The sequence below is a fragment of the Nannobrachium achirus genome (genome assembly GCF_963921795.1).
Source record: "Nannobrachium achirus genome assembly, chromosome: 2".
Taxonomy (NCBI): domain Eukaryota; kingdom Metazoa; phylum Chordata; class Actinopteri; order Myctophiformes; family Myctophidae; genus Nannobrachium; species Nannobrachium achirus.
This window is the reverse complement of record NC_137811.1, coordinates 24,309,162-24,328,586: the sequence shown is the minus strand read 5'-3', so window position 1 is coordinate 24,328,586 and position 19,425 is coordinate 24,309,162. Positions and strand designations below refer to the sequence as shown.

Below are 19,425 nucleotides of genomic sequence, written 5' to 3'. Positions count from 1 at the left end.
TAGTTGACACAACACTGTCACTGATGATAGTGCTGTCAAACACATCCATGAATCTATGAAAAACACAACTTTATACAATATGTAGTGTAGCTTCATCTGTTTCTCAGGCAGCTAAGGGGTCCCTATTTCATCTCTCTCTCAGCTAAGGGGTCCCCGCTTCATCTCTCTCTCAGCTAAGTGGTCCCTGCTTCATCTCTTTTTCAGCTAAGGGGTCCCTGCTTCATCGTTCTCTCTCAGCTAAGGGGTCCCTGCTTCATCTCTCTCTGTCTCTCAGCTTTGGGGTCCCTGCTTCATCTCTCTCTCAGCTAAGGGGTCCCTGCTTCATCTCTCTAGACTCTCTCTCAGCTAAGGGGTCCCTGCTTCATCTCTCTAGACTCTCTCTCAGCTAAGGGGTCCCTGCTTCATCTCTCTAGACTCTCTCTCAGCTAAGGGGTCCTTGGCCAGAAAAACATTGGAGACCCCTGCTTAAGATCACACACACGCTGTTATTGATTCATGTGCATCCTTGTATCGCATTTTGATGCATGCGGTAGCACTGTGCGCTGCAGAACACAAACAGCAGCTTTGTGACCCGGTTCATTATTATGCTATCATAAAGCATCTTCTGTTGCACAAACAAATACCTGCCCCCGGTTCTTTGAGCTTTTTGCACCATGATGCCTTTCCATTGGCGTTTTTCATTCAGAGAAATAATCCAATGCATGCCGTATCATGATACTGTCCCAAATAAAAAAAATAAAAATGTTTGCATTGGCACCCGTACAAATTACTTTTGACTATTGAGTGACAAAAAGATCCTCTCAAATCTCCAATTGGCAAACATAGCAATTGTTCTGCTGCTTATTTTAAAGCAAAAGAATGTAAGCATGCGTTTATTGTCAATTAGGCTACAGCTGGTCCTTCCCCAGATCCTACAGTACCTACAGGTATACGTGCATGATCCACTCTCAAAGTAAAACTTCAGTGTCTTGAACTGCTTCCATAAAGTTCCATTATTCCTGGGATTTCATTGTTTGGACACAGATCACCTTCCATAACTTCAGTGGTAAAAACAACATCACACGGTGTTGCATGCCGTGAATATACAAACTCACAGCGAGTCAATTCGTGACGCTTTGTGAGCTTCAAGATCTGCTATTTACTGTGCACAACACCGGCACGCAGCTAGTAGGCCTATCTTTAATTCTTTATCAAAGATCAATGTCAATTATTTGGCTGAGCATTGATGCATTGTAGTTTTTTCGAGATCGTTTGAATAGCAAGAATATGCTGCGCTTTGACGTCGGTCATGTCATTCACACCCATGGCTATGGCTTATTTATTTTGCGAATATGCACTGATCTCATAAACAGCCCCCAGGGAATCCTCAAGACAGAAATCCGTCCCCAGGACGGAGAACTTTAATCCCTGATAGCGCCTTTATCCAAGACGCTTTACAATGATTATGCATGATTACATTCACACACCGATGATGGAGGAAACCATGAAAGGCAACAACCTGCTCATCGCCAGCAATTAGGGGTTCAGTGTCTTGCTCAAGGACACTTTGACACAAACTCAGACAGACACAAACGGCAGGCGGCAGTGGCTCAGGAGGTATAGAGCAACCGCTAGGGAACCGGAAGGTTCCCAGTTCGATCCCAGGCTCTCCCAGAGAGAGAGCGAGAGCGAGAGACAGAGGGTGTGTGGCAGCAGCAGCATTGTCCTTGAAGGAGGGGGAAAGGCAGCAAGGTCTCTCCCCCCCCCCATCACTCCACCATATGGATCACATTGCTGCTATAGTGTTCTACACACAGTCTAGGCTATTATTACCCACAAACACTGTAAAACCCTCAGTGTTAATTTAACCACAGACAGATGATACACAATCAATAATTACTTCTCATTAGACAACATACTGTGCATAGTTTTGCTGCATGTAGGTACACATGTAGTCAAATTCTCTTCTGCAAATGCCTTCTGAATCATAACAGTTTTCTGAAAAACCTACGTTAATACCGGCACATCATTGCTGTCAGGCAGACACCTCTTATCACCAGCTTTTTCGTCAATGAATGGCCTACTTGATAGTACAGTGTCACTCAAAATACTTTGTGCCAGGGACCCCCATAAGAGAGGATTTGACAATATTTGTCATCATTTTTCATAAAACAGACTTATCTGCAACTAAGCAACGTGTTATGCTTTCCGGTGTAAAGGGCCGCTTATAGTCCCGTTCTTCCGTATACCATACTTGTTTTTTTACGTCGATATGCTTAGTTCGTCTACGGTTTGTGCGTGCCGAACCGCTCTTCACTCCAATTATGCTCCCTTTTGGGCCGCGTGCCACATATTGCGCCTCGCAGCACAGCGCACGCGAGAGATCGTCAGCATGCCCCGACCAGGATTTCACTCTAATGTCTCTGTCATCCACACAAGTCTTTTTATATTATACTTTGTGTCAGTTATATCACCAGCCAGTCAAAGGATACATGATTCGAAATGCAAGTGAAACGGTTTTTGGCTCAACGAATCACACTCAGCTCGAGTAGCCCCCATCTCTCGAATCTGGTGATTAATCAATAAGAGAACGGTGTTCAAGCCACGGAAATTTCCATGTTGGTATCATAGAGGTATAAGACATCTTTTCACTCTTTTTGCAGAGGAAAAGTTATTTTCCTCACTACTGCACCCACGGTTGACAAAAGTTCACCACGGGTAGTGGTTTTAATTGGTTTTAATACGTCGGGTTGGGTGTTGTCAGCTAGCCTACGGACAGGGAGAAAGAACTGAAGAAATCTACGGACCAAACTGAAGAAATCTCTCTCCCCCTCCATTTCTAGTGTAGACTTGCGGTCCTTATGTATTACTATGCATGGTACTTTAATGGGTTTAACTATTCCTCATTTTGGGGAACACCTGGAAGCCCCTCAAGGACTCCTGGAGGTCCGACCTGACCACACTTTGAGGACACAGACAGTGTGCTAGCGGGTTCATGTAGAAAGATGTGATATGATTCTCTTAGTTCGATTTTCTTTTTTTTGTTAAGCATAGAAAAGGCCTTTTGCAAAACAATGAGTGAGCTTTGCCCTCTTATCCGTGTGTGGAAATGTTGATTCTTCACGCTGAGTTCGCCGTTCACACTGGAAGCTCCAAAGCTGCATTTTACCATTCAATTACAATGGAAGCCGGCATCAACAAGAGCATATGAACAGACAGACACCCCATGTTTGCAGCTGCTACAAAAGCAGCAAAGCTACAAATAAGTTGAGCTGGCTTCAACTTCAGATACAAAGCCACAAAGTGCACATGGAGTAAAGCTACAGTACATAAAATCTGATGATCTGAATGTAATGATGAAGTTTAGGTGTTATCATTTTAATGATAACACTGATGTCTGATGTCTGCTTCTGAACATGTATTCCGTTGCTAGTTTGAGACTTCAAATACTCTTTCATATTAAAAGCCTCTACAGGTCGAAATGTTGTGACGTGAGCTTCTAGATCTGTAATTTTGGGTGTTGTGACAATGCTTCCATAGAAGACGTGCTGGCTTCTATGGAATCCAAATGACTGAAATCATATCATGGCGACTGAGAACTTGAATCCATGTGTGTGGCTTTGTATCTGCCAGTGTGAACGTAGCCCCATATAGAACCTAACTCTCCGCTATTAGCTCCGAGATGAGGTCTTATATCGGTGTCTACCGGCTGGGGTAGAATCCGTCCGCTGATAGTGTAGATCTAGCCTGGCGTTGCTCATACTAATTCCTCACCACCACTACCGCCAGGGGGTGGTGTTGTGCAGTCTGGTTTATTAACCAGGCTAGTGTAGATCACCCTTTTTGCCACATTGTATCCAAAAAGTAGAGGTGTCTCAGCTCAGGCACCTACAGATGTTTTAGCTAACAATGGCACATAAAACGTTACGACGGGGTTGGAAAAACTGTTTGAATGGCTTATTTAGTCAGTCTGTGCCATGTTCTCGGGCCTCATCTCAGAGCTAATAGTGGAGGGTGAGGTTCTATATGGTAAAGTGTGAACACAGCATTAATGTTGACCGTGAGTATTAAAGGATGCTATGCAGCAAAATACTGAGAGGTAAAGTTGAACCCTGAATGTGAAGAACCCTCTTGGTCAATGTTTACACTCGAAGGTTGAAATTAAAGTTGTACCATGTAACTTTTTTTATAAAACAAATCTTAAAATTGTCCTAACTGTTAAATCGCTAAAGTTTTAGAACACCCACTCCGTTATTTTCAGCTTCTGAAGCCTTCTCTTTATATGTTTTCTATGATCCTGGCCGTGGACCGGATTTCGCGCAAAATTGACGTAATCTGCATCATCTGTATACGTTGTGTATACGTTGCCCAATCACATCGCCGATCATGCACACATGGTACACTACCGGCCAATCACAGCGCATCTTGAAGTGGGGTCGCCATATTTGTAGTCGCCCGTGTGTCTCTTTACTCAAAAGGTAATCTCGCCTACCAGGCAGGGTGAAGTAGTCCGTTTCTCCGGAATGCCTGAACGCACAGGAACCAGGGACCCCTCCAAAGATAGCTCTCGGCGTTGTGGAGGCAGACGCGGGGGTGTGAAGGTACGAAAAACGGGCGAAAGACGCGAACGCGACCGCGGTTTGCTATATGGCTACTGACCACTAGTTGAGAATCTTACACAGTATAGCTTTAAGTTAACACTCAAGGGTTTTTTACTGGGTTGAAAATAGAGCTCGATCCCGCCTGCAATGCAAACATGAGTCCATGGGTGCACGATAATGAATGAACAACGCTACTGAACTATAAGTGAACTTGGTACAAACATGATCCCTTTCGGCATGTTGGGTTGTCAAACACGCCTTCAGATGTGTAAGGACCTACTGATGTTTAACTGGGGATTGCCTAAATAAAAGTGTAATTACGTTTGTGTGTGTGTGTGTGTGTGTGTGTGTGTGTGTGTGTGTGTGTGTGTGTGTGTGTGTGTGTGTGTGTGTGTGTGTGTGATGTGTTCATATTCATGACCACGTATGCTCCCCGAGGCACACAGTCACACATCAGCCCCGGGAAACCGTTTTATCACGTTTCTGTTCTGCTTTACTGTCTCTGACATCCCCCCGGCCCCCACCACCCCACCCCGTCTCAGTTCTTGTCTGTGCTTCCCAGCTTGACGCGTGCTTAACGTGACACGGCACACATAACAAGACAGAAAGGCGCAAGCAGGCAGGCAGGGCCTGTCAACACATGCAACGCAAAAACACCAGGGGCTCCCAGGGAAATTCCACGTGAGTCGCGACAGGGCGGCAAGTAACAACAACAACCGCTCTGCTTTCTTGCACAGATGCTCCGAAAACTGTCCTATGGCTAAAGTATTCCACGCTCAATCAATCAATGTACAGACGATCAACAGTTGTTGTGGGCAAATATAGTTAAGTAGGCTATAGCCCGAACAATGCCAATTTTCAGGGTCGGATGCCAATACTGATTTTGGAGAGTGCTAGATCCAATAGTTTTCTTTTACATTTCAAGGTCTCCTTGGTTCTATTTGTGTACACTGTCAGAGTTACACAACTTGTAAGGGTCAATTAAAGTCCAGTCCATACCAATGCAACTCCTTGCAAAGAAACCACTTGCAGTGGAGTGGACTGACCAGTCGCAGAACGGTGCTATTTGGGGATAATGGTTGCAAGGAGTTGCATTTGTGTGGACTGGCCTTTAAGGAACCCAGAGGGTTCTTGGAATCCACTTTAAGAACCACTGTGCTATTAGACCACCGATTACCCATGTTTTGACCCATATTTTGTCAAAACATTTTCTACTAACCGATTTGAGGAAGAAAATGGGCCCACTAGACCTTTTCAAATGGGGGGGTGCATGCGAGGCCTAATAGATATACAATACAGGGGTCCTTGACGTGAAAATGTTTGTGAACCTGTAGAACCACTGATCTACATGCACGGTTAAAGGAGGTGAAATACTTGTGGTTTAATCAGATAGTGAGCCTTCATCTGAGTAGACACAAGGAGAAAAAACACCTGTAAATGGTGCATTTCAATGGTGTGTTCTATCGTGTTACATACTGTACATACTATACCGTCGCAGAAAATGAAAAAGAAATCTACCAACAATCCGATGTAGTGTATGTGAAACGCAGCAGGAGGGGCTGGGGGAGTGTGGACTTCAATAGCCTTTTTCATGTGTCTGTGAGGTGAAGGATTATGTAAGGTTATTGAGGTGATAATGATCTCTGGACATGGGAGTTTTGAAGCAGTTCACACATTAACTACTCCAAGTGGTTGAGTTACAGGGCCATTAACATTAGAAACAGTACAGATGTTAGAGTGTTTATTTCATTTTGTGTCCACGCGTGCATGTGCGCGTGCCATGCGCTTTACAACCCCATTCACACACACACTATTCACACCCCGATGGCAAACCATGTACAGTAAGGGCACCAACGTGTTCATCGGGAGCAGTTAGGGCTTCAGTGTTTTCTTGCTCAAAGGACTCTAACCCAGTGGCGGAGCCACAGGGATCAAACCGGTTTACCTTCCGATTCCCAAACAGCAGCTCTGTTTCCTTCGGGGGCAACTCTGTGACTGAGCCCTGCCGCACCGAATGAGGTGACAAGTTCAAGCAGTCATTTAACATTCTAATTGCAGGCACACATGCAGCACTGCTGTGTGCACTGCTGCTCAGACTCAGACAGACCGTCACTTCACAGAAGGCAGGCTGACTGAATCTTGTGTTGTTATAGAGGTAACATGGTTCACGTTCATGACTCTCACGTCAGAGTCCACCTCGTCTGTCTGCAAGTGGAGGAACACAGAAACTCACTCTTGTTGTGTTCAATCCTATGATCTATGATGAGATGTCTCCCTGAACGAATCCCTCTGTATCCACAAGGACCACCGAAGCAATTATCCATATTTTGCGGAGGAAAGCTGTGATCTTTAGGTGTGTTCAGATTCAGAACCTAGTCGGCTAAATTATACAACACAAATCTCACTCTAGCCATGCAGCTACCCTCTGTAACTATCATGTTAGAACCAAGGTCTCCAGCGCAGAGGCTGACATATTTACCACCGAGCAAGAAATAAAGTTGCTTGCTCAGGGGGAGAAATGAAATTTTGACCTTCAATCAATTAAGTAGCACTTGTCAACCATGCAGTGTGTCAAACCAGGCAGACAGAGGAGCTAAATGTCTCAATAGAACAGCAGGAAGACCAAATACAACCACCACAATTGTATAAGTTATATTGTATTAACATACTCTACCATAGTACAGATTGGACAAAATAACGTAATCACACACACACGCGCGCGCGCACGCACCCCCACACTCACACACACACACTCACACACACATACTGTACATGCACGCGGCACACACACACACACACACACACACACACACACACACACACACACACACACACACAGTTACATAATACAGCTTAAACAGACGGGGACAGAGCAAATAACAGATCCAGCCCTGCCTGCCTGCCAGCCAGGCTGCTGTAACTGACAACATTCAAATGTAGGCTAGCTGGTCACACCTTTTCTGATATACAAACCCTGGCTGACACACATAACTGTGTCAGGTTGGCGCAAAGCCCCTGGCTGTACTGAGTGTAACTGAATACCCACCAGCTGACTACGGTAAGATGCAGTGCAATCAATGTGTACGCTCTGCTATTATGAAGCTATAGCAGTTGTATAGTGTAAGAGTGCATTTATGTTTAGGTATTACAACATTCAATCATTCAGCAACTGTTTAGCAAATTCATGGGCCATCCTTCCTTGGATAAAAGTACTGTGGTGGGCTTTATGACAGTTGGCCAGGAAGACTTACACATAATCACTCCAGAATAGGGATCTATAGGTGTTCTTGTGGTTGAAACATTGCATAGATGGAGGTGAGTTGGAGGTTTGAGTAGTAGGTTGGAGGTTTGAGTTTCACCTCATCCAACCCTGCCACCACATGGTTGGTTTGTTGTTCTTGGTGCCATCTGGAATATGAATATTCTAAATCAGTGGTTCTCTCGGAGCGGGGACCCCCATCCAGGGGTCCTCGAGGGGGCTCTAGAGCAATATGATTGGGACCCCCCCCCCCCCCCTCCCCTGTGTAGACTCTTGACAGTGTTTTGTAGGCTACTTCACACTGACAGAGTTGGAGGTCGTTAAAAGTTTGACAACCACTGTTTTTGAGCGGTGGTAAACCGCTCCTATACGTGGCTGTGCGTGTGTCTGTAGCCTTTTTCCTCAGCGGTTTGCCATAGTAAAATGTGTGTACGTAGCATCATGTTTGTCTAGTGATGTCATATGTCGTATGTCTGTAGCCTTTTTCCTCAGCGTTTTGCCATAGCAAAACATGTGTGTGTAGCATACCCTGTACTCCTAGACTCAAATCCTAATCTGAAGACGTTATGCAAGCACGACCACCGCTCACTTCACATTGGGTGTGATTTTTAATATAAAATAAGACTAGCCTAGATTAGTATAGTCACCTCAAACCACCTACAGCAGTGGTCTTCAACAGGGGTTCCGGGGCCTTGTGTGATAGGATAATTCTTTTAAATGAACAATTGAACCCTCGCATCCCTACGTATATACTCTGAGGAGAACTTCAGCCAAAAAAGGTTGAAAGCTTAAAGATCGGCTACTTTTGGCAAATAGGTTTGGTGTAAAGGTAAACTAGAATTGAATATTTCAATAATAACATTTTGTTGCTTGTTGTTTTCTTAATGTGTTAAGCCGCAGGGGGTCCGGGGGGGTAATCTGCCTAAAATGTATGGCACAAAATGACAATGATTGTGCCTAGTGTTCACCCACCAAATGTCAGCTAACCCCTGGGAATGCACAAATGATATGTATTTGGTCCACGGAGCGGCTCCATGGCCTGCCCATCCCAAAATATTTTGTTCCAGGGACCCCCAGAAGTAAATATTTGAGTTAACAAGACTGACCTATGACTGTCTTGATCCAAGGCTAAACAAGCGAAGCTTAAACCAGCGCCCTCCAAGTTACACCACTTTTTATGTCAAGGACCCCTAAATTGACACTTATTAGCCAATGGACCACCATGAATCACTGCTGAATCACCATGCCCATGTTAGTTTAAAAAAAAAAAAATCTCATGAGGCCCCCAGCCTGTGTGGGGCCCCAGGCGGCTGCCTATTTTGCCTGTATGGGCTGCACGGCCCTGAAACTAAGACTAGCCTACCTCCTTTATTTATTATGCACCCAAATACCCTTCATGAATTATTTTATTTCATGATGGCCCTACACGGTATCTTTTTTGCAATTATTCTTGAGTTAAATTGTCCCATTAGAAATCTAATCCACATGACTGGCAGGGGCGGCATAGCTCAGGGGTAGAGAAACTGGTATTAGAGCACGAAGGGTATAAATCCCGAAGGGTTCCCAGTTCGAATCCGGGCTCCCCCTGAGTTAATGTCGAAGGGTCCTTGGGCAAGACTCTGAACCCCTAATTGCTCCCGGTGAGTAGGTTGGTGCCTAGCTCTGGTCCATCGCTTTCACCTCCCGCATTGCTCCCGGTGAAGCTCTGACAGACCCGTCGGGAAACGCATGGACTCGAGATTGTCGGCCCCTCCGAGCGCTCAATACCAGTCAAAATAAACAAAACCGTTTCACTACTCACCAAACCAAAGGTAGTTTTGCGTTGTTGAAAGTCTATTCTCCGCGGTGGTAAACCTCTCAGCACCCCACCTACTCTGTAAAATACATTATTTTTGTCATGAAATAAAACGCACACACCTCAGGCCACCTAGCGGCCACCGCAGATACAATGGTTCACAACCCGGAAATAAGCGGCGGTCGAGTTGGATGCACTTTATTTCATGCCAAAAATAATGTATTTTACAGAGTAGGTGGGGTGCTGAGGGGTTCACCACCGCGGAGAATAGACTTTCAACAGCGCAAAACGACCTTTGGTTTGGTGAGTAGTGAAACGGTTTTGTTTATTTTGACTGGTATTGAGCGCTCGGAGGGGCCGACAATCTCGAGTCCATGCGTTTCCCGAAGGGTCTGTCAGAGCTTCACCGGGAGCAATGCGGGAGGTGAAAGCGATGGACCAGAGCTAGTTGGTGCCTTGCATGGCTTCCTCCGCCACCGGTGTATGAATGTGTGTGTGAATGGGTGAATGTAATGCACAATCTATGTAAAGCGCTTTGGATTAAAAGCGCTATATAAATGCACCATTTACCATTTATGACTGGCATAGCAGAAATAATAGAACAGAGAGAGGGGAAGAGAAGGGGAGACTTGTGGATATAATTATGCTCAGCTGCAGTTATTTTGTTACTAGTGACAAGAGGAAAACCTAAACATGCATTGCGTTCTACCTTTTCTTTGCTGACATCATTCCTGAAAATTGTGGGGCCCCCCTGCGAGGAGGGGGGTGGGGGCCCTTTTGCAAATGATGACGGAGTTATATCTGTTCAATGTTATATGAGTCATACATAAAGGTTTCCTATGTAAATAAGCTGAAAAGCTTACTAGGATCTCCTTTTAGTTGACCTTGTACCAGTGTACTGTACTGTCATGAAACTGTACCCTTTCCTATGCAAACTTCTAATAAAGTCTTCAATCAATCAATCTCTCTGGAAGAAGTTGCACATGAACTCTGCTGGCGGACTGAGGCGCTCCAACACGACCACTAGCTAAATGCTGGGTGCAGTAAATGTATATTCCTTTCTTGGTAAGGGAAAGCTAAAGGAGTGCTCATTAACTACATTCCACACAGCTGTGTGGAGACTGGGCCAGCAGGCGGGGGAGGGGGAGAGAGAATTAGACTGGAGCAGTAGGGAGCATTTGGGTGTGTGCTGTGTGGGGGCCCCCTCTGCTGGAGGCCCCCCTGCATTGCGGGGGTTGCGTGCCCCTCCCCTACGCCACTGCACACAGTGCTGCAAAGTGCATGATAATACTCGTCAATTCTGCGCTTCTTTATTAACTAATTTACTTTGCTCCATTGTTGGCTAAATGACGTTTCGTTTCGGCGTCTTTTGGGCAAATCTGAGCTGCAGTTCATCTAACTACTTTCGCCGTGGTTTCATCCACAATAAGCTATATATGTAAATGATATGTAAATGTAACCATTAAAGCAATAACACCACTCTGAAAACCGGACAATTAGGTGTCCGGCCAGAGGCTGAGCTGGGCAGAGGACAGCAGGGTCGGAAAAAAAACAGATCGCCCTGTGGGCGCTCAGGCACGACTGCTCTATATTTGATCAACATAAGGGGTTTAGTGGTGCTCAGGCAAGGGATGGGTATCGTTTGGATTTTTACCATTCCGGTTCCGGTTCTGCTTATCGGTTCCGGTTCCTAACGGTTCCTATTTCGGTTCCAAAATGGTTAAAAATATATATTTTTAGCTGAAACTGAATAGAGATTTTTTTTTATTATATATACACACACATTATTTTTAAACATTCTTTATTTATTTATTTATTGGGTAATAAAAGGTAATATGTCTCCAGTTGCATAATTGCACATTTATGGCCTAATTGTGTTATTATTATTACTATAATAGGCCTGCCAATGTTTGGGGAGAATTCACTTTCAGTTTCATTTTAGCAACACACACACACACACACACACACACACACACACACACACACACACACACACACACACACACACAGTATCTTGCTGTGAACTCTAGAAGTGGCCCGAACTCTAGAGGTGAGTGGCCCGAAGGACCGCCGAACTTCAACACAGAGACGCTCCAGCGCTATGCTTCGACGCATCGCGGTGCTTGGATTGTGCAATTTGTGCTGTCTTTTTTTTTTTGCGCATCACATCTAGGAACCGATAGGCAGTACCGACATTACATATATTTTTTGGGTACCCAGGAACTGTCACGTGTAAGGTGTCCAGTGTAGTCTGGGCTGACAGTCTTTCAGCAAAAACTGTACTGGGACAAAAGATTTGACAGTAGGCTAACAATTAATTGCCTATGAAATCAAGTCAATACTTTTGTACTTTTACTGACGTAGCCTATATGTTGAATTGAGGACTTTTGCGTGGTGTGGGGGTGGGGGCTGTATAGGCAAATTCGCGAGGTTGTTGTATAGACTGATTGATTGATTGAAGAGTTTAGCACTGTTTGCAATAGAAGACGCAGTTACAATACACAACATTGGCACACACACACGTCACAGTCCCATTCCGCGACCCACCCGTGGGTCGAGACCCAGTACTTGGGAAACAACAATGCTTAAAACATCATACACACGCAGTTTTTATAAACGCTGTCTGTATCTGTCGCTCTCTCTATCTCCGACACTCACTCACTCTCACACACACACACACACACACACACACACACGCGCGCGCGACGTGAGCGAAAAGCGGTTGTCCGTGGTGTAACCTATAGGCCTACTTATTATAACTCTATGGGTGTAACACGTTGAAAAATTAAAAATATCCGAGCACATCGGTGCTTAATAATAAGTGAACTTTCCGACGGCGAAGTCCTTCTGATGGATTTTTCTTGGCTGTCAATGTCTCTATAGTCCAAAAAATCGCTCTGAACGTGAGACCACTCCCCCTATGAAACCAAGGCACAAAAGAGGGGGGGCTGGTGGGCTGTGGCGCTCGATTCCACATATTTGCTATAGCGAGGGCACTGCATAGGAGGAGAAAGCCTCGTGCCGCCCGCCCATCCACCTTCTGACACATTAATCGCCTTTCCCAAACCAAAGAAGGGGGGCGAAAAAGCGACTAGCAATGCCCACGGAAGGAGGAGCAGTTGATTCCACATGATCTACACGCTGAGCGGGGCGGCGCCCACTGACTTCAATAGAATACGTGGAGCCAGCCGAGAGAACCGCCCGCGTTTATCATCAAGGGACATTTATCCACTTTCCATTCTGACGTCACTGCGAAAGTGACTTCCAGGGGCTAGTTAAAGACATTTTGCTATCACAAAATGTAAAAAGAGCAGCACAAGTAGAGAGTGAAAGGTCAAGTTTACCAAGTATCGAGGATTTATGATTTTAAGTGGTTAAGAAGTGTCAAACAAGTCTATTATATGAATCCATCTATGAAATCGATTAGAATCTCCATCACACGTTTAAACATTATGTAGAGGGGGTCCCTGCTTCATCTCTCTCTCTGCTAAGGGGGGTCCTTGGCCTGAAAACGTTGAAGACCCCTGACCTAGGAGGCTAAGGGTGTGCCAAATGTAGTTCTAAGAGTGGCCATTTCTTGGGTAAACACAGCCTTACACAGGTGTTCTGATTAGACTATAGCATTAGTTCTATGCAATCAAACAATTGAAACACCTGTGTTTTGACCCAAGAAATGGCCGCTAAGGACTACAATGACGTAGCCGCTGGCACACACTTTGTATCGTGGTCTCTTTTCTCTTCTTACCTCCAAACAGGTGAGGCGAGAGGTGTGCAGGCAAGGACCCTATCAACAACCTGGGACCACCGTGGCCCCCTCCTCCTCTCTCCCGCTCCCCGGACGTCTCCTCCGGCGTGCTGCTGCCGGAGCCGTGGTACGAGCCGTAGGCTCCTCCTCCCCCGCTGTTGGGGATGTTGATGCCGGACTGGGGTCTCGCAGCAGTACTGGTGGTGCCCCCCGCGGTGCCGGCGGAGCTGACGCCCCCCAGCCCGACAGTCCGCGTCCCCCTGGGACCACCACCACCTCCAACTCCCGACGTGGTCCCGGAGGAGGCCCCGTGGTGGTGGTGGTGGTGGTGCACGTGGTGGTGGTGGTACCTCATCGCCACGGCCGCGGTCCTGCTGTTGCCGTTGCTGCTGGACGAGGACGTGCTGGAGGGCAGGTCCGAGCCCGAGTAGGCTCTGGTCCGGCCGTTGGAGCCCGGCGGCCCCGCCACCGCCACCGCGGCTCCTCCGGCCGTCGGACTGCTCTGCTTCGCCCCCATGCTTTTATACCACCACCGCCACCACCACCAGTCCACTACTGCTCCTCGGTCCAGTCCGGTGCCCGGCGGTGGTCCGCGCGCCAGCAATAACAGCCCCACCACAGATTGACTTTGTAATTATTAAAAGGGCTTCTAGCGGCGCCCGTGGTGGGGGGGTGCCGTGCCAGATTTTTTTACGCAACAGATAGTGCGCGTCGGACGGTCTCTGCAGACAAGCGTTCTACAAGGTAATAAAAAAGGAGGGGAGAAAAAAGGGAAAAGGAAAAAAGTAAGAGTATTCCGTGTTGCTATAGAGATGCCATCGAAATTGGTGACAGTGCACAGCCGGAGTAAAAGTTTGAACCGGTAAATATGAAAAACACAGCACGTTTTTTTCGTGGCAACGAAACGCCAACGTCCCACCGCGAAAGTAAATAACGAAATGACACGTGCGTAAAAAAAACCCTAAACAAAAACCCCAACAACTTAAAACGAGGCGTTAATTCCGTTCCAAGTCACGACAGTAAAGGCTACAGTAGTCCATTATGTCCGTCCAGTCCCGTTCCTGCCCTGCCGCTCCTCTGCACTTTAATGTCATTATTGTTGTGATGATGAAATCTCCCCTCCTCGTCCCGTTCCGCTCGCTGCTGCTGCTGTTCGCACTTTAAAAAAAGCTTCGGTTGGTGTTTTCTCCTCTTTAATAATGCCTCCACCTCCTCCGCCATACCTCCTCTTTTATAATGTCAAATGGAGAGAGAGAGAAGGGAAGAGGAGCAGGCACGCTCCGCTCCGCAGCTCCGCGCACCTCCTATAGTCTGCACAGCCCAGGCCGACAGGCTGGCTGGCACACATAACACACAACTGTTAGGATAATGAAAGTCCACGCAGGAGACACACGGCTCGCTCGCTCGCTCGCTCGCTCGCTCTCTCTCTCTCTCTCTCTCCCTCACGCGCGCGCGCGCGCACGCACGCACGAGAGAGCTGTGCGTTGCCTTGTGAGCGACGGGGGCGGGTCCTTCTGGCTTTGTGCGTCGACTGGTGACGTCAGCGGCAGCAGAGAGAGAGAGAGAGAGAGAGAGAGAGAGAGAGAGAGAGAAATAAAATAATAACAACACGACCCACCCTGAGCCCACCCGATTTTTTTAGTTGAAGATTAATTGGCATACAATGAATTGCTATTAATGATTTAATTGTGTTTTGGTGCATTGGAACATAATATATAAACTAGTCCTTACCCGTTCAAAGATATGAGCTCCGAAATGATGTGCAGTGTGTGGGTTATGGGGTGTGCACTGTGCACACAGTATATGAGGGATGGAAAGTAACTTTCTGGTGCTTGCATGATAATATGTAGGAGCATCAATGTAAGAAATACCCGTTTCGTTTAAAGGCTACAGAGATACTGTACCGATCTACATGACAACATCTGAAAGAGGGCCAGCCAACACCCCCCCCCCCCCCACCCCCCCACCCACACACACACACACACACACACGCACACGCACGCACACGCACGCACACACACACAGAGCTGGTTAAACATGTTGCCCCATGCTAGATGCAGAATAGATATGCCTCATGCTAGATGGAGAATAGATAGTAGTTACACCATAAAAATGCTAATATACAGCATATGATTTGTGAAAGTGACAAACGGGCTTCACAGTTGTGTCAGGTGTGTTCATATGCTAATGGTGATGCGATTTCAGATCAATTGCTCCAGCCACTGAGGAGAAACGCTGTGACAGACACTCAGACACTCAGACAGACACTCACTCAGACATTCGCAAAATTATAGTATAGATAAGCGAAATACAAATTTACAATAAAATAATGACTGGAATAATAATCAAACTTTCAGTCGTTTTGCTGAAATCAAATCCCCCAAGGACCCCTGAGGCTGCCAGGCTGGGGGTACCCGAACCCCGCTTTGTGATTGCCCCACTTGCATTGCCACTTTAGAAATGTGCAGATATATACCCTGTATATAAACTACTTGTAGGCCTACTGTATATTTACCCAAATGGATACATTACCTCAAGTATCCCTCATTAAATATAATCACAATACACTTTTCAGTCATAAACACGAACACAAACATGTCATGCAATGAACTCACCCCAGAAAAAGCTCCCATGCCCTTTGTTTGATATCATAACATTATCAATCATCACAAGGTGAACCACCATGTGTACACTATCTCATGTGTGTTTTGCACCGCTTGGCTCCACTGAAAGTTATGTTGACATCTGAAGCATATCTTTGTTTGGGACAGAGTGTGTTGCAGCCCACGTGTGCTTTCATAACCCAAGTTGCTCTCTTTTAAATTGCATATTTGAGCAAGGAATGCTGCACAGTGCATGCATGTGTGATCACAGACACACACACACACACACACACACACACACACACACACACACACACACACACACACACACACACACACACACACACAGGACAGGACGGGACAGCGCAGAGCCGCTAATCTTTGCTGCTTGACCTGCTGGTCTTCTGACACAAGCCTGATTATCCGTGATCCCACCGTCAGCTGCTGTTGACAGTCCATGGTGGTCAAAACACAAGCACCCTAGTGGACTAGCCTGGAAACCAGACAAATCGGCCATTTCAAAAAATGAATTGCCCTCTGCCGCTCAGTTGTGATTGGATTTCAGTCCCTCCGAAGTTGTGCAGGACCAACTAGAAGCAGTGCTCTTCCGAGCACAGGTCTCCACCAGGCTGTGCGTCCTGGTGGTGCTACTGTACATGCGCGCAGGGGGTAGGGGGGGACGGGGGGGATTAACACCTCCACTTTTTTTTGGGTGGGGGGGATATCCCCTCCAGTGTTCAGGTCCAAGAAAAAGCCGCAAATATGATCGATTATACTGTACACACTGAGTAGTTCTCATTTCAAGGCGTATTACTGCCCTCTAGAGGCACAGTCCCACCAGTGCAGTGCAGTGCAGTCGGCAGCTCAGCTCAGCTGTTCTGAATGAGTTTAATTAATGCAACGCGATAGTGACAAGCAGGCAGGCAGTGGCAGAAGGAGACCGTCATTGCAGGTGCTGGACCTGCTGCTGGTGTGTGTAGGCTAGTCTCGACATCATTCTCAGTCAAAATGAAACGGTCAAAAAACCAAAAAACGATAACGTCGTTCTTTAAATCAAGCAACAATGTAAGTAGACCTACCTTTGAACAGATGCATAATGGAAATGCAATTTCGTTTGTCAACACATTTTACGTTTCCTCTTGTTACTGTGGTTCCCAACTTTTTCATGTCGGACCCAAAAATGGACACCAATGAGGCAATCACTCATGGCCCCACGTGAAAATAAATCAGTGAAAGAGTGAAAGAATCACTGTCAGTGTCACTCACTGGTCACAGAATATTTTACTAAAGTAAAACACTGTACATGCATGTGGTGTCTTCGGTTTGAAACTTGTCAACATGCACAGAACATAGAACAAATTGTAGTGATTTAATTTTCATGATTTATGAAACTTTATGACCAGGCGAATTCTGACAACAACAACAAAAAAAAGACAGCAGCCGACATGTGTCTTTGGTTTGACACAGGGATATGTCCCCCCCTGTAGCAACTCATAATGTAATAACGTCTCATAATGTAATAAGGGCTCATAATGTAATAATTAAAATGTAATAAAAACTCATAATGTAATAATCAGCTCATAATGTAATAAAAAAACGAGCGCATAACGTAATAATGGATTTTTCAATAATGTAATAATGTAATAATGTGTTACATTAAGAACCTCCACATAGGAGGCTCATAATGTAATACAACTTCATAATGTAATAATGTCTTTTTTATTACATTATGAGCTGATTCTTACATTATGAGCTTTTATTACATTTTAATTATTACATTATGCACTTGTTTTTTATTACATTATGAGCTGATTATTACATTATGAGTTGCTACACACCCTGCCAACTTTGTTGATGGAGCAATGGAGCAATTATCTGCTAAACATGCAGCAAATGAATGTGAAATGGGGATAATTTAGCTGTACAAAGAGCATCCACAATGTTCAACATACAGTTCGTGGTTGAATCGACACTGGGTGTTGATGCAACATCGATAATATCCCCATGTGGTCAGTATGACGACAGTCTGCCATTGCTAGTTCTGGGCCACTTTGCCGCAGGTCATGGGGACCATTATGTAAGCCTTGATGGACCAGTCACACGCTTGATTCAAAGAGTCCAGGAAGCAGAGGAGAGCGCACCACTTTGATCTGTCCTTCACTCTGGTCCTAAGTCTAGCCCTCACTCTGGCCTTGACTCGGTACCTCACTCTGGCCCTGACTCGGTACCTCACTCTGGCCCTGACTCGGTCCCTCGCTCTGGCCCAGGGCTGGATTTATAATAGGGCTTGACGTGCTGAAGCACAGGCCAGGGCCGGTTCCTGGCATAAGCAATATAAGCTGTCGCTTAGGGCCACAACCACTAAGGGGGCCACATCACAGGGAGAAGATGGGGCCATGTCCCTGCTGCTATCGGACAGACAGGCATTACTTTCTCAATTCACCTGTGCTCAGACACTTTGTTTTTGTTCAGGAGTTTTTTTTTTAACTATAGAGAGGGGAGAAGGGAACAGCCCATGCCATAATGATGACATCGTAGCGTGATACACACGTAACAATGTGTTCTTATCAACTCACCAAGCTGTCATCATATTCAGAAGATCACAATATGTATCCTTGATTTATTAGACGTCATACAGGAAAAAACTCAAGTTACATCATGTTCATCTGAGAAGCGTCAAGGATACAAACACAACATAGTCTTGCGACTTATTTCCATTGTGGTCCCTGAAATATTTATTCTTGTTAGTTTTTTTCTCCCACTGCTTGTTGGTGCTTTCATTAAAAGTACAGCTGAAGTTTTTACTAGTCGCTGCTCGTTTATACGTCTAATTTAAAATGTATGAAGATCTCTGCGTTAAACAACTTCGACACTTGAAGAAAACTCAAGGAAGGAAGGTACTGTTCGTTCAAAACAAAGCACTCTGTAGTTAATAGTATCTCAAATGAGAATTGCCAGATTTCAAATAGTTTGCATCACTGGGAATAAGAAGAAGTAGAATAGATTGCATCACTGGAAGTTTGCATGAAGAAGAAGTAGAATGGATGAGATGTTTGACCTTTTCAGTATTAATGAATATAAGTCACTGATGACCCCTGGTAATGTTACTACTGACCACAGCAGCGTCTGCCGCAGCAGCGTTATACGTCATTGCTTTGGCCCCGCTTAGCCGAGCTCGGACCTACTCTAGAGTGGATACTGGATACTTTATACTAGCCTGATTTCAGACTCTGCGCTGGAGCTTGAGTCTGAAGTTGTCCCTATTCTATTTGATTTAAAAGGGGAGGGGATTTAAAATTTGAAATTCCCAATCACAAGAGATCTGGTGGGAGGGGTTGTGTTTGACTTGTGTACACAAAACATTCCCCCTCCCCCTGTATGACAGGAATCAAGTTGTTGTCTTTGATGTTTCATTGATTAGAGAGAAGCACTAACGAGCTATT

General features: G+C 45.7%; 1 protein-coding gene across 1 annotated transcript in view; it reads right to left on the bottom strand.

The window, feature by feature from the left end:
• Positions 1-14,645, bottom strand: part of znrf2b (zinc and ring finger 2b) — a 160,035-nt gene extending 145,390 nt beyond the window's left edge. The window contains exon 1 of the mRNA XM_080751703.1: positions 13,380-14,645. Within this exon, the coding sequence (XP_080607829.1) occupies positions 13,380-13,896 (517 nt within the window). The 5' untranslated portion in view covers positions 13,897-14,645. The remainder of the gene's footprint in view (positions 1-13,379) is intronic.
• Between the last annotated feature and the right edge of the window lie 4,780 nt (positions 14,646-19,425).